This window comes from Lonchura striata, chromosome 1, assembly GCF_050655825.1.
Source record: "Lonchura striata isolate lonStrDom1 chromosome 1, ASM5065582v1, whole genome shotgun sequence".
Taxonomy (NCBI): Eukaryota; Metazoa; Chordata; class Aves; order Passeriformes; family Estrildidae; genus Lonchura; species Lonchura striata.
The window spans coordinates 63653135-63667319 of record NC_140703.1 but is presented as its reverse complement, the minus strand read 5'-3'; the positions used below and the strand labels follow the sequence as shown (position 1 = coordinate 63667319).

General features: G+C 36.4%; 1 protein-coding gene across 1 annotated transcript in view; it reads right to left on the bottom strand.

Moving 5' to 3' along the window:
• Nucleotides 1-14185, bottom strand: part of RB1 (RB transcriptional corepressor 1) — a 71733-nt gene that overhangs the window by 48807 nt on the left and 8741 nt on the right. Inside the window, exons 3-10 of the mRNA XM_021528421.4 lie at nt 12567-12679; nt 10510-10644; nt 9554-9592; nt 8729-8796; nt 7156-7266; nt 4849-4997; nt 4034-4111; nt 415-524 (exon numbers count right to left, since the gene is read on the bottom strand). Of these exons, the coding sequence (XP_021384096.1) occupies nt 415-524; nt 4034-4111; nt 4849-4997; nt 7156-7266; nt 8729-8796; nt 9554-9592; nt 10510-10644; nt 12567-12679 (803 nt within the window). The remainder of the gene's footprint in view (nt 1-414; nt 525-4033; nt 4112-4848; nt 4998-7155; nt 7267-8728; nt 8797-9553; nt 9593-10509; nt 10645-12566; nt 12680-14185) is intronic.

Genomic DNA, 14185 nt, shown 5'->3' with positions numbered 1-14185 from the left:
TCCTCAGAGCCCTGTCCAGCCTGACCTTGAATGTTCCCAGGATGGGGCATTCACCACCCAAACCATTCACTGCCAGCTGGCTTAGAGCCATAACACTACCTCTGGCAAGCTAGCATGACATGCCTCCTGATGGTTCCTCAGCTTTCTCTGGATGAAAAGTGCCTTGCACAGAGGAAGTGTTAGAGCAGAGCTTCCAAATAATTTCAGGCAGTCACAGAGTCACAGTCATATGCTCCCTAATTATTTAAGGGATGATGTAAAGCAAGGCTGGTGATGCCAGAAATACCTTAACTGAGCTACAAAGCTAGCAAGTCAATGGGATAGAGAGATCTCCATTTATAACACAAGGGGGCAGAGAGCAACACAAGTTCACATTCTCTGGTATGGAATGAAAGCAGTAAATGGAAATATTACCATGCTCTGACATCAGGCTGCAGAGTCTCATCGTGATTCAGAAATAGTCTCGCATCTATATCTTTGTTCTTGACATAGAGCTCGTCATACTGTTTCAAGATAACTTCAACCTCAAAAAGACATTGAAAAAAACCCAAATTTATTTTACAGGAACAAGTTCGACAATATACTGAATTCCTACCTCATTACTGCAATGCTGAAATGCTAAAAGAATGACCTTGGAGCTCACAAAGTTACTTCTTATTCAACAGCTGAAACATACCCAGAGGAAAATTACTGTTTAAAAGAGAAAACAATCCAAGATCATAAGAATATTTTTGATGAAATGTAGGTCTTGACACTGTAAAAATAGCTAGATTAGGAAACAGACCTGCAAACCAAACTAATATTCCCACATTTTTAAATCTTTTTTTCCAGAAAAAGGGGAGTCTCCAAGAGCAGGAAATGTAAAATGCTTGCTCTTATAACAGCTGTTGGACAATTGGCTCAGTCCCTGTCTTTGCTGGTTTGAACAACAAGGCCTAAACTCAAACCTTCTTTTTCTCAGTAGGAGTTTCCTCATTTTATATTAATATATTTGCACTGGAGTAGCTCTCAAGAGACGCACCTATTGTTACAAAAATACTTATTATTTCACTGTAGTTTTTTTTCTAATTGTTAAAAATTTCTTAACTGACTAAATTCCAGATTGATATTACTTCATTTTGCAGAGACAAGTTTATTGAATTTTTCTGATTTTTTTAAAATTACTTATTTTTATTTTTACTTTCAAAGACTAACATTAACTGCAAGTCTGCATTTTTTTTTTTTACCTGGCCCTCCAAATCTGCTGCTGTGCTCATGCAGAAGTATGCAGCCACCTCAATTATCTGCTCCCTGAACTCTTAAACTTATAAATAACGCTGCACTCTGGCAAATTCCCACTAAAAAAAAAAACAGGCAATTATGTGTATGAACCCAAATTAGTCCCCTCTCAGTCTGAAGAGAGAAAGCTGCAAATACCTCCTACGCAGCTTTGCTACTTACCCTCTTCTTTACCTTTGCCAAATGGATTTGTGCCAAATTGATCTCACAATTAAAACTTTGGAATTAGAGCTACTAGACCAAAGATTATATTTCAATTCTCATTATCACTATTATTTTTATTTACAAACTTAATTATATTTTCACTTTTTTATCTTCTTAAGGCTTTATGTGCTCTATTCATCTAAAATACTTCAGTATTTCATAGATTTCTAAAAAAAATTGGCATCTCTTAGACTCGTGGTTTGTACTGGGCTGACTTGTAAGAAACCTTCAGTCAAAAATAAGAGTTCTGCATCAGTCTATTCATCAGTGAATAACGCCTGACCAGCAAACACAGGGAAAAGACAAACAAAATACCAACCTTAAGCCTCAAAAGCTTTTCTTGCTTTGGAAGAAACTTTAAAATTTTTCAAAAGCTTGGTGTTTTTTTTTATGGAAGTCAATTTAAATGTACCACATTCCTAGCTATTGTACTGATAATCTCATCCATGATTATTGGTTAGCTGATTATATGTATGAACCAACTACTCTGAAATACAGCTCTCATTTTCTGCTCTGGAACTCAAGGTTAAGGAACAAAGATCATGTGACTTGATTTTTCTTCAAGTGCATCCTTTTGCCAAAGTTTCACCAGCAAGTCTTATGCTAATAATTTTGATATTGTGCTTAAGTTGAGCAGCCTTGGATGAAAACCCTCTGGTTTGAGAATAAGCTATATAATGACCTTTACCTGGAAGTTCAATATAGGGTTTTCCAACTAGACATACACACAGAAATTAAAAGGTCTAAACAGGCTACTGATACAATGAAATTAATTTAGGAAGAGATTAAGATCTTCAGTGAATCCCGTACTTTGTTCCCCACCCAACACACTATGACACTGAACAGAAGATACATTTGATTGAGCCCTTCAGACTCACTGCTCTGATCAGCTTCAGAGCTGCTTATTTTCAGGTTACTACATCTATTGGTGACACACAGCTAAACTTACACTTTTAATAATGATGAATGTAAACACACTGCAAGAAGTCACCTATTAAAATGCATGCTGGATGCAATTGCATAGAGTAGAGCCTGCTGCACCCAGGCAACAGCTCAGCAAGATGAAAGTAATTCTGCACAGACACAGCAATCCAAACTCTGCCCAGTTGCGAAACCGAGACTAATCTTCTGGATATCTTTCCAACAAAACTACAATAACATGTCTCATTTATATTTAAATTAAGGTGTGTAATTTAAGACTTTAAGCATTTATAGAGTGACTTCAGAGACCTAGTATTGTAATAGTTGTATTTGAGATGAATGGCCTTACTGAGGTTATGGATATGCAACTCTTACATTTTGCTTGGAGCAAAATCTTTTTGCTTTGAGCAAAGCCTGGCTTAGCCTTAGGTGATTAATTTATTAAATTCAAAAGTATAAGCTAAATATACTTTATGAATACTGGAATCCCTGCTAGCCCACATTCCTAAAAAACAGTTCATTTTGCCACATGATTTTAGCAGAACCTATTAGAACTCCACCAGTGGGTAGGGCATCTTAAGCAATTTGGCATCAAGTAAAACACAGTTGTTGAACTATCTGTATTGGGTTTGCATGGGAAGGTTTTGGTAGCTGGGGGTACTACAGGGGTGGCTTCTGTGAGAAGCTCCTAGAAGGTTTGCCCATGTCCAGCAGAGCCAATCCTGATGGCTCCAGGACAGACCCTTTCTATCGGTCAAATCAGGAATTATAGTAGTGCCTCTGTAATAACATATTTATGAAAGGAAAATGTTATTACTCAGAAACAACTGCTGTCTGAGAAAAAAAGGTGTGAAAGTATGTGAGAGGAGCAACTCTGCAGACACCAAGGTCAGTGGAGAAGGAGGGTCAGGAGGTGCTCCAGGTGCCAGAGCTGGGATTCCCCTGCAGCCCCTGGTGCAGACCATGGTGATGCAGGATGTGCCCCTGCAGCCCAGGGAGGTCCATGGGATTCAGAGATCCACCCACAGCCTGTGGAGGAGGTGGGTGCCTGAGAGGAGGCTGTGACCCCGTGGGAGGCCCATGCTGGAACAGGATCCTGGCAGGGACTTGCAGACCCATGGAGAGGGAGCCCACCCTGGAGCAGGTTTCCTGGTAGAACTTGTGACCCTTGGGGGAACCCACACTGGAGAACTGCTGCCTGTGGAATGGACTCATGTTGGAGAAGTACACGGAGGAAGTTCTCCTGTAGAAAGGATCCCCCAGTGGAGCAGGGGAAGGACTCCACTCCCTACGCAGTGGCAGGATAAACTGACTCCCAATCTCCTGGCACTGCTGACAGGGAACAGGTTGAGCCTGGAAAGGAGGCAGGGGTGGGGGGAAGGTTTTTTAATACTTATTTTACTTCTTATTATCCTGCTCCGATTTTGTTGGCAGTAAATTCAATTAACATCCCTAAGCTGACTCTGTTTTGCCAGTGATGGTATTTGGTGAGCAATCTAAACTCATGAACCTTGTGTTATATTTTCTCTCCCCATTCTGCTGCAAGGAGGAGTTAAAAGAGCGGCTTTGGTGGGTTCCTGGCACCCAGTCAGGGTTTCCCCACCTCAATGTCTTAAATTCCTCCACTTACCTCCGGTAGTCCATTTGAAGCTAAAATACTAGCAGAATTCAGGAAAGGAATGAAGCTTGTGAAATACACATTTTTGACCTAAAAAAAAAGGAAAAAATGTAACATTAACAAGGTAGAGAGTCAGCCGTGCATGCACTGCTTTTGCATCTTTAAATCAAGAAACTGAGACAGTTCTGTAATGCACTGTGGTTTGTTTACAATAAAGCAAGAAGAAAACTTGCTATACATCCAAAACACAGTGATATGTAAGCATGCAAATACAATCCTTTGCTGGAATACTAAGTGATTAAACTGGAAAAGAACAGCACTCTTTCCAGCCCTCTCACATTTCTGCTTCCATCATCCATTTGGATATCCAAAAATCAGTCCTTTTTACACAGAAATAGATTTAACAGCAGAGGGAAAGGTGAATGGGGTCTTTTAAGATCTCCCACAGAAGCAATGTGCTTTTTGCATACATTTTCTCATCATGGGATGCAGCTGTGAAACTCCATCAGATCAGTCCTGCATCCATATGCTACATGCTGTGATCAGCCTGTAACGTCATATTGTATTCTTCACAAAACAGTTACACTGGCAAAATTATCACCCATACAAAAGGGCTTGTTTTGGGTGGTTTTTATTTGTTTTTTAAGCTACTGACTGGAGAAACTTGGTAAAATGATAAAATAGCTTCACTACTGCAGGTAATTACTTGACAAAATAGTTAAGCTGGCACAAACAATGACATTTTTTCAAAAGACCATTTAAATAAATACATATTCCAGATGGAGCCTAGCAGCAAGATCTATCAGACTTTGAAGTGCAGGTATTACCTCATCTAAATTACAATCATGCTCTTTACAAAGGATTTCGATAATTTTTGTGTCGGTATCAAGCTGCTTTGCAGTACGTGAACTCCTGTTCTGACCTCTTCGAGGAGTGCGAGCTGAACCATTTACAGTCACTGCAGACACAGAAGACTCTAGAAAGATATTCAGAACCATCACAATGTTAGAGCCATCTTAAGAAAGAAGAAATTTAACTTATTAAACCTAGAAGATTCTACTTCTTATATACTTTTTCAGGTCTTCCGCTTAAATATATTTTCTTTTTCATCCATTCAGCTAGGTATGAAACCTTCATTACAGAAAATCTATACAAACAGAAAATTAATTTTAAAATTCCTGTATCGGTATTTGGACTCATTTTGTTTTTAAGAAGCTACTCTACACAGAATGTAACAGCACTTTCTGCAAGTAGCTTTAACTGAGAATCTGTTTTGCAAAGCTAAAAAAGCCTTATCTTTTCACAGATGAGTAACTATTTTTTCTATTTTTAATGATGTATAAAACAAGAAGCTGAAAGACAATAAATCAATGCAGGACATAAGTGATGGTGGGAACCTGGAATACAGTCCTGGCAGGAATTCCTCCTTTCCCCAAATACCCCCAGGCACAGAAGCAGAAACAAACAAATCCACTTGTTTGTTCAAGAAAGTATCAAAAAACCTTAATACTGTGAGATAAAGATATTTCATTTTGTAAAACTCAAAATAGATGGCTTAAATATGAGAATTATATTAATAACAAACATTAATATGATTAAATATTGTTGGTTTAAACCTGACACTGTAATCAGCATGCTGTTCTCACCTGTAACTTCATTTGCATTTGACAACTGTTCTGAGAAATTCTGACAAGCTACACTGCAGAGGTGGTTGCATCGTAATCCCCTCAGTCTTAGTCAGATCATAAAGCTTGACATCATTTATCACAATATGAAGCCTCTTGGTCATGAGGGTTTGAACAATACATTGTCTTATTTTCTCAGAGAACGCAGAGCTGTTTGACAGTTCATACAAAGCTTCACATTAGAAACTCAGTGTTTTGCACTTAGGACAGTGACACTCATATCTGCAAATTATTCTCAAGTGTCAGAATTTTTTTCAAGATATGATGCACAGAACCAAACTGTTTCTAAAACTGAGCTCCTATTCTGCACAGTTTCACTATGAAAAAATAAATCAGTGTGAACACAGAATTCAAAACCAGTTAGTTTCAATTCAGTGGTTTTTGAAAAGAACCTGCTTTATAACATCTGGAATAAGCAGCAGCAAATATGTCTGTCCTACTAGGAATGACAAATTTAAATTTAAAATTGTACTGGAAGAAAGCAGGGATCTCTTGTCCTAAATCCATCCTTAATTCACAATAGAATAAGACTAAGGTTATTTTTATTTCTCTGCAATAAATAATCACTAGGTCAGATAAATATCTCCAAAATACAGAATTTTAAAAATATAGTAGTGAATACCTTACCTATTATATGACGTTATAACCTAGGTGAATGTTTAGTTGCCATAGAAAGAAATAAAGCATATAGATTTAGGCTAAGTATACTAGGGTTGCATCTTAACCCACCAGAAAATAAACTAATTACTAAAAAACTGAGTCACATCCTGTGGCTCTAAATATTTCAGGATATTAATTCCATAGCTTGCTGAAGAAAATAGTTAACTCCATGAGAATTCCCTCTTTGAAAGTTTTTATAAATATTTACTTTCTCTAACCTTTTTGTGAGGTTCTCCAGGTTTTAAATATAATAAAACTTAATAGGTTATTCAGCTTACTGCTGAATAGAAGTTTTTACAGAGAAGACTCATTATGTTTTTTACTTAAAATAGTGACACTTGCAATAGTAAATAGGATGTAAGAAAAGCAAAGCTGTCTAAATTTTACCTCTACTCTTATTCTGAGCTGCTATCTAGTGCATATTTGTTTTAAAATCTGTACAGTCCAGTATCTTGTAAGTTTCTGATGTTGTCATACTGTTAAACATCAATAAATTAAGAGTCATACCACCATATTTCCCTTTTATAACTCAAGACAAATCTAAATAATAGTTCTCAGTTATAATCTATCCAGAACCTAAATTATTTTACCAAATTAGACTTGCTGTCTTAATAAGTCTCTAAACAACTAGTATGGGGAGCAGACATTGAAAAAATTGTATTAAATATACTGCCACATTCAGGTAATTAAATTCAAGCTCATGATCATGTAAATTTAACTAAAACAGAAAAAAATGCATTTCAATAAGCTTAAGAAGTTTAATTACGAAAAAACCAAAAACATTCTTACTGTATGGTTCCTTGAGCATAGCAGGAGGTGACAGTTTGATAAAATAATCTAAGACACACAGCAACAACTGGAAAGAAATCACCAGGTCATCTTCCACTTGCAACACTTTACCTGCAAATATTTAAAAGGGTAAAGAAAACCCTTTCTGAGAATGGTTGACTTAATTCTAGAAGTAAATTTGCAAAACAAAGATTTGGAAGTTCATATAGTAGAACACTACCTCTATAATTCAGGAAGTATCATACAGGATGCCAGTGCTCTTTAAAGGCTATTGATTTTATAACTCATGGTGCTTCCCTTTGTGGTTTTAGAGATAGCATACACACAAAATTATTGTGTACAAAATCCTGCCCCCAGTGCTCAGCCTGATTTTTATTTTTACTGTAAAAGAATAACCTCTTACTTCTGTGTAATTCCTCCCTGCTTTCTTTTTCTGTGGTCTCATGCAAGCTTTTTGCAAGCTGCTAAATATTCAGAAAGCAAAAGCCACTAGTATACAGTGAAGAGAAATTCAAAACATGCTATCACACTGTAGGCTCAGCCTGTCAGATTTTTACGAAATTACTTAAAAGTCACAAGTAATAGCATGAAGAGCACTTTTAGAGCTGCATTATTCCAGTTTTTCCCAAATTATGACTCATATGCCAGAGAAGATCTACAGGGCCATCCCAAGATAGTGTGCATTGCCACAAAAAAATATCAGGAAGTCGACAGTGATTTTCAACAGCTACAGATCTTCCTGTGCTCTACTTACACGTGCAATTTTTGTATTTATTTTCTATCAGAAGTAGCAAGCATCACTCAGGCTCTTCTGAAGCTCCAACTATTTTCTAGTAAATTTCAGCTTCTTTGGTCTCAAGAAAAGGCAGGCTAAAAAACCTTTTGCGGGTTTTGCTTTATGCTTACACTTGTAGAATTCTAGTGGCAAAGCCCCAAAAAACTCAGCTGATCCAAGTCTGATTTTGATATCAGAGATGCATAAATTTCACTGATAACACACACCTGCAGTAAGCAGCCCTTGAGATACACGATTCATTCCTTTTAGTAGGAGTACAATGAGACAGGAACTCCACAGACTACCATAAACATTTCATCACTCAGCAATAACTGTAACTTACAACTTTTCAAGAAAGATTTGTAGCATTCAAAGGACATGCTTTCAGAGACTTACTATAATACCTTATTATTACATTTATTTTATTAAATATAATTTATAATATATATAAGTTTGTTTTTTAAAATATGCCAGTTTTTTAAGATAATCATCCATTATTAAAATGCTGGCAGACTACAAAGCATCTCAGAATAGACTTAAATACAGAACAGCAAGCTTTAAAGAAAAAAGAAACCACAGAAATTTTAGAAAGCTTAAGCATATGTTTATATACAGAAAGTATATCAGTGAAAAGAACAGCCAAACTGTATATAAAGAAATATTACTAAGCAGTTACAAAAGCCAGGCAATTAAAACATTCTGGGTCTGTAAAATACTTATTTGTAATAAGTATACTAGTCTCACATTGGATATGTAAAACAAACACTCACTTTAAAAATATTAATCAAAATTACTCACCTTTTGCCAGCAAAAAAGTAATCCAGTAATTTTTTAGGACTAATATAGAACTGAGTTCAGCAGAAATCCTGCAGGGAAATAAAAATACTTAGCATTGATAGCTCTGTAATAATTTAAACTACAATGTTTGAAAACATGCTTCTGTCAATGGAACTATTTAACAACATGCAACATTTCCCATGGACTAAAAATCTCATTCCATTCCCTCTGTAATTAAGACTACACATTTGAAAAACTTAATCCCCTGTAAAGCCATTCAAGAATCGGGAAATATCTGTATCATCCTTGGGAAAGAAACAGTGTAGACAATTCAACTGCTCTGAGCTGTCTTCTCTTGTGTCTTTGACTAATGCCCTACTCTCCAGCCACAGCATCAACTCAAGCTCATTGGGGAGCTATTAAGGCATTTTTTAGTACACTCATTTGTTGCTGTGATTAGGAAGCTCACGCTCCATCCCAACGCTCATTTTCATCATGCCAAAACATACGCCATTGCATAGCAATATGTCATGGATGAGGAAGAGATATATAAAAACATATATATGAATACAATATGATGCATATCTACTTATATATACATACACATATATAAACACTATTTTTATAATAATATACTTATATAATATGCATAACATGTATAGATCACATATATAGAGATAGATATGTATGTAACATATATATAATTTCTGCATCAAAGTCCACACTAAATGTAACACACAGCATACTACAACTTTGGCCAGTTCTGGTTAAAAGGGTTAAAAGATAACACACCATCATGTTTTACATCTTATCTTGACGAACACAATTTAGGAAAATCAAACTTACTCACTACTAGGTTGTTCCAGATAAATAAGGCCACAAGTCCTAAAAACCAAAATAAATTATTATTTTTGAATGTGCTTCTGCAAGCAAACTACGCAGTATCTTTGATTTCAACACAGTAAAAAACTATACCAGTTCATAAAACATTTTTCTAACTTTAAAAAAAAAACAGCTGACTCAACATTTAACAACAGATCAACTATAGCCCTGCCAAGCCTGAATATATGTTGTTGTTTGCATATTTATGTCAAAGCTTAGACAGCAAAACAATTTCAACTTGGCATAATAAAATTGCTTTCTTCCAAAAAGACAGTATTTGTACATTGTTTTATTACAACAGTATTTTTTACAACACAGCCAAGTGTGCTACAGTTGCGCAAAACACACTACAAAAGGGCACTTAAAAAAATTTAATATTTCTTTAGTGTCACTGCAAGCCTTGCAGCATAATGTTGCTTCCCAATTACTCTAGGTACCTACCATTTCAAGAAAAAAACCTCAGTTTACTCAAAAACAAGCTAGGCTATATAGGCCTTCATTCTATAAACTATCAAAGGGTGAACTCCTACCTCTTTCAAAGGTTATTTAAGAGATATTTGAAAATCTTTTGTGATTCAGAAGGCAAAATGTTAAGTAAAAAAAAAAATATTTAGATAGAAAACCAATCCTCTTTATATCTGTAAAAAGCCTGAAGTGAATAGCTATCACTTGTCATGCTACTCTTACTACTTACTGTTTGAACTGCAACAAGGGGGTTGTTTAACACAGCATTGTTATACTTAGGGAGTAAAATGTAAGAGGTGTTTATTTAATGCATGTAAACAGCTCAATTTCACTGTTCTGCAAATATTAGCCCATACAGTGTAAATGGGCTCCTATAACACACAATTTAAAAAATTCAAATACTTAAATGTTGACAGACAAAGAAATCAATTTCAAAATGAAAAAGCATACACTACCTTTCAAACTTGTGGTATAGTGCAAATAATACATCATATTTCTTTTTCAGCCTTGATGCAGTGCTATCAACTTTAGTGCTTACAGTATCCATGTTAACATCCACCTCTTTCAGAAACTGAAAAAATGTGCATACACTGAAAAAAGGAAAAAAAAAGATGACACGTTATCATAACTTGTGAAAACAAGTATTCTGAAATAGCTCTTTAAAAAGAGAAAATAAAAACACATCCCCAAGAAAACCCATTTCTTACTTCACTAGACCCCAGCATGTTCTTACTTCTATTACCAGTGACTGAACCCTTGCCTTGGGAAATGTTACTTGTTCATTCGAGCCCCACCTTCACATTTTCCAGACAGCAGGAATACTGTTCAGAGGTATCGCACAATACAGGCCCTACTATAGAAGGAAAATTTTCTTGCCTAGCACAGATATTATCTCTGGAAGTCAGAATTTTCTAACTAGACACACCTTTGTTCTTGCTGGTAATACCACAAATATCCAACACACATCTCTCAGCTATCCTGCTCTACTTTAGAAATGCTTCTACTACTCCAAGAACATGAACCTTTAGCATCCATGCTAAAGAAAGACCTAGGAATGAAAACTGAGGTGGATGCCTTGAATTATATAGAATTTCAAGTCTTTCAACACAACATCTCCACACTTCGGAAATATTATTACACAAGGGCTCAAAGTTTTCCCTACCCATCTAAGTAATATTATGGTCACTAAGGAAGCATTTTGTTACATTCATAACTAAAATGAGCAGATTGCTAAAAACTAAAGAGGAGGAAGCTATCAAATATTTTCAATATTTCAACTGTATCAAAAATATTTTGATAGTTTATCAGAATATTCTGAGAAATGTTTTGATCTTTATCAGATTAAAGATACAAGATACAAAACCAGTCAGAATCTCATTTAAGAACACTTATCATGGAATAAAAGATCTTTCCAATATATCTGAAGTCTCTAGAGGATGACTAGTAGAAATCTCTGCCAGTTCGACCTTATAGCTGAGAAAAAGCCCAAGGCTAACAAGCAACTGAGTACTGCATCACAATCAGCAGAGTAACAGCTTACTCTTTGAAAACCTAAGGGGAAAAGTCTCTCACTTTTGAGAACAAGTTTGTCTGTGGAACTGGGTGGAACACGCTGGATGTTGCCACACAAACGTAATTGGCCTTCACATGGTTCCAAGGCAGCCAACACTGGAGATTAAGTCAAAACATTGCACCTGACCCTGCTCTGGGAGATGATGTTAGGTGGAAGAGGGCATGGAGAAGTCTAACCATAACAGATGACTTCAAGGAAAAGGATATTCTGGCCCAAGCCTGAGGTTATTGCTAGGACTTAGCCTCCTGCCCTAGAGCATCGAGAGGCTCTGCTCCTGATTACACTTTCCACAGCTTCTAGGCAGATGGCACTGAAATTCTTTCCTTGGATGAATGCAACACAAGGTTGCTGTTCCCACCTAAATTTACTTTAAAAGCAGGTACTATAATCTTAATTTCTGTATTATGAACTTAATTAATATACAATATAAAAGTAACACACCCTCAGCAAAGAGAGTGTATGAAAAGTACGAAGTTTAGCTTGGCATTAAAATGTTTGAGAAAGAGCAGCATGCTAGTAAACTGTTTGAATAGCAACACTGCTTTTCCCCGCTTCTTGATTTAGCCTAAGCCTAATGCTGGGAAAAAGGTTTTATGGAAAATCATCACAGAGGAAAAGACAGAAAGAAAGAAAAAATATTTTAAGTAATTTGCACCAACCTAAACTGATGAACACTTTAGGAAGAGCAAGAACAAGAATGAGATGAGTGATACAACCAAAGCCAACCACAGATGAATCAAACAAGTATCACTGCTTCCTCAACTAAAATATGACAGCAAGACTTCTAGTTTACCAATATATTCATAATTTCCTTAAGTACCCTTCATTGTAAAACCAACTAGTCTGATATGCTAAGATTCACTATGCTTTAAGAACATTCAATTTATAAAAATGTTGAGAAGTGTTGAAATCTAAAGTCACACACTTAAACTTACTTACCTCATGTTTATACTTTTCAAAAGCTCAGTGAAAGTAAATGTAACTTCATCCTGATCAATTGCTACAATAAAGATACATACACCCCATGTTTCCTTTTTCTTTGTGCTACAAGCCTTTTTGAAAAAAAGAGAAGAAAGTTTTTATTAGTCAATAGAAATGGATAATGCATGGAAGGCAATATTTTATCCAAACATGTTTAGAAATGGTTAAACAAAACATCCTCAAACAAACATTTGACTATGACAGCCAATTATTTTACAGTAGAAAACCATTCCAGGTTTCACAGTATGGGTAAAAGACTGAACATTTCAACTCTTATTCCTACAATACAAGATCAATTTTACCCATACAATTCAGCAAAGCTTCTAAATACACGTTTTGGTTCCATGGAATGTTTATGCAAAGCAGAAGTCATGATTTTTTTTTTCCTAAATTACCATATTTGATCATAACAAAACACTGAAAGTTAAGGAATAAGAAGCCAAGTCATAAAAAACATAATTGAAATCTTTACAATGACAGGTAATAAACTCATAAATGAGTACAGCTGTGTCAACCACTAATCACTGTGGTTTGCTGAACCACAAACCCATCTCTGCTTAGTAAACTGTGATAGTAACAAACACTTCCAGCCATTCTCCTACCACACATCTACATTTAAGGTCTGCCTTCTGCTATTTTAGAAGGTGCAAGTTATAACCAGTCATCCTTCATCAAAAGAAGCCAACCCACAATGACAGACACAGCACCCACATGGAGTAGAACTCCTGATGATGGTTCACAAGCCACTCACTCTAAGCCAGAGAGGCATCACCTAAGATTCCAATACCCTTCCACCAAAACAGCAACTCAGCGGAAAACCCCTGAAGAACTTGTAGAATTATAGAAAAAAAAAAAAATCTTAAGCAGGAATATTCCAAGTTTTGGAAACAAAGCTATCTTGAAGACAAAATTAGGCATGGGTGCAGGCCAAAACTGCAGAAACAGCAAACTTGTAAAACACTTCTCAGACATCCAGCATCCTTGTAAATAAAACTGCAACACCACCCAGGCCCACAGCAAAGGAGCAGGATCTGAATGCATTCTCCACAGCTCTAGGTCGGACATGACATCTGTTGGAGGACAGAGGTGAAATGGAGCACCAGGAGCAAGTGAATGGAGACACTGCATTCCTACCCTTCTACACTGCTTAGCTTTAGCCTACTCCCTGGCCTATGTTTTTATCCTTTCCCTGATCAGTCCACCTAGCTGCCTCCTAGACAACCTCAGTGTGAGTTGCAGCAGCCTGTTCACTCCAGAAGATGTTTCCCAACGGCAAGTAAGAGTAAGATGGTACTAGGCCTAGCTCACTCCAAACCTGCTCCAAAATCCTCTGCACTGTCAGGATCCACTCATGTCCTTGCTTATTCAGCAGTGTAACCACAACCAATAACCCATAAATGTGCCCATAAATTACACAATTTCCACTAATACTGCCAATAGCTTGTTTTGATTTGGTGTATTTCTGTGTTCTGTGTATTTCTTGGGAACATCAGGGAAGAGTGGCTGAGGGCTTTCTCCAAAGAAGAAAAACTTTGACTGGCTTATGCAATTGTTAATAGTTATAGAACAGGCTTCAA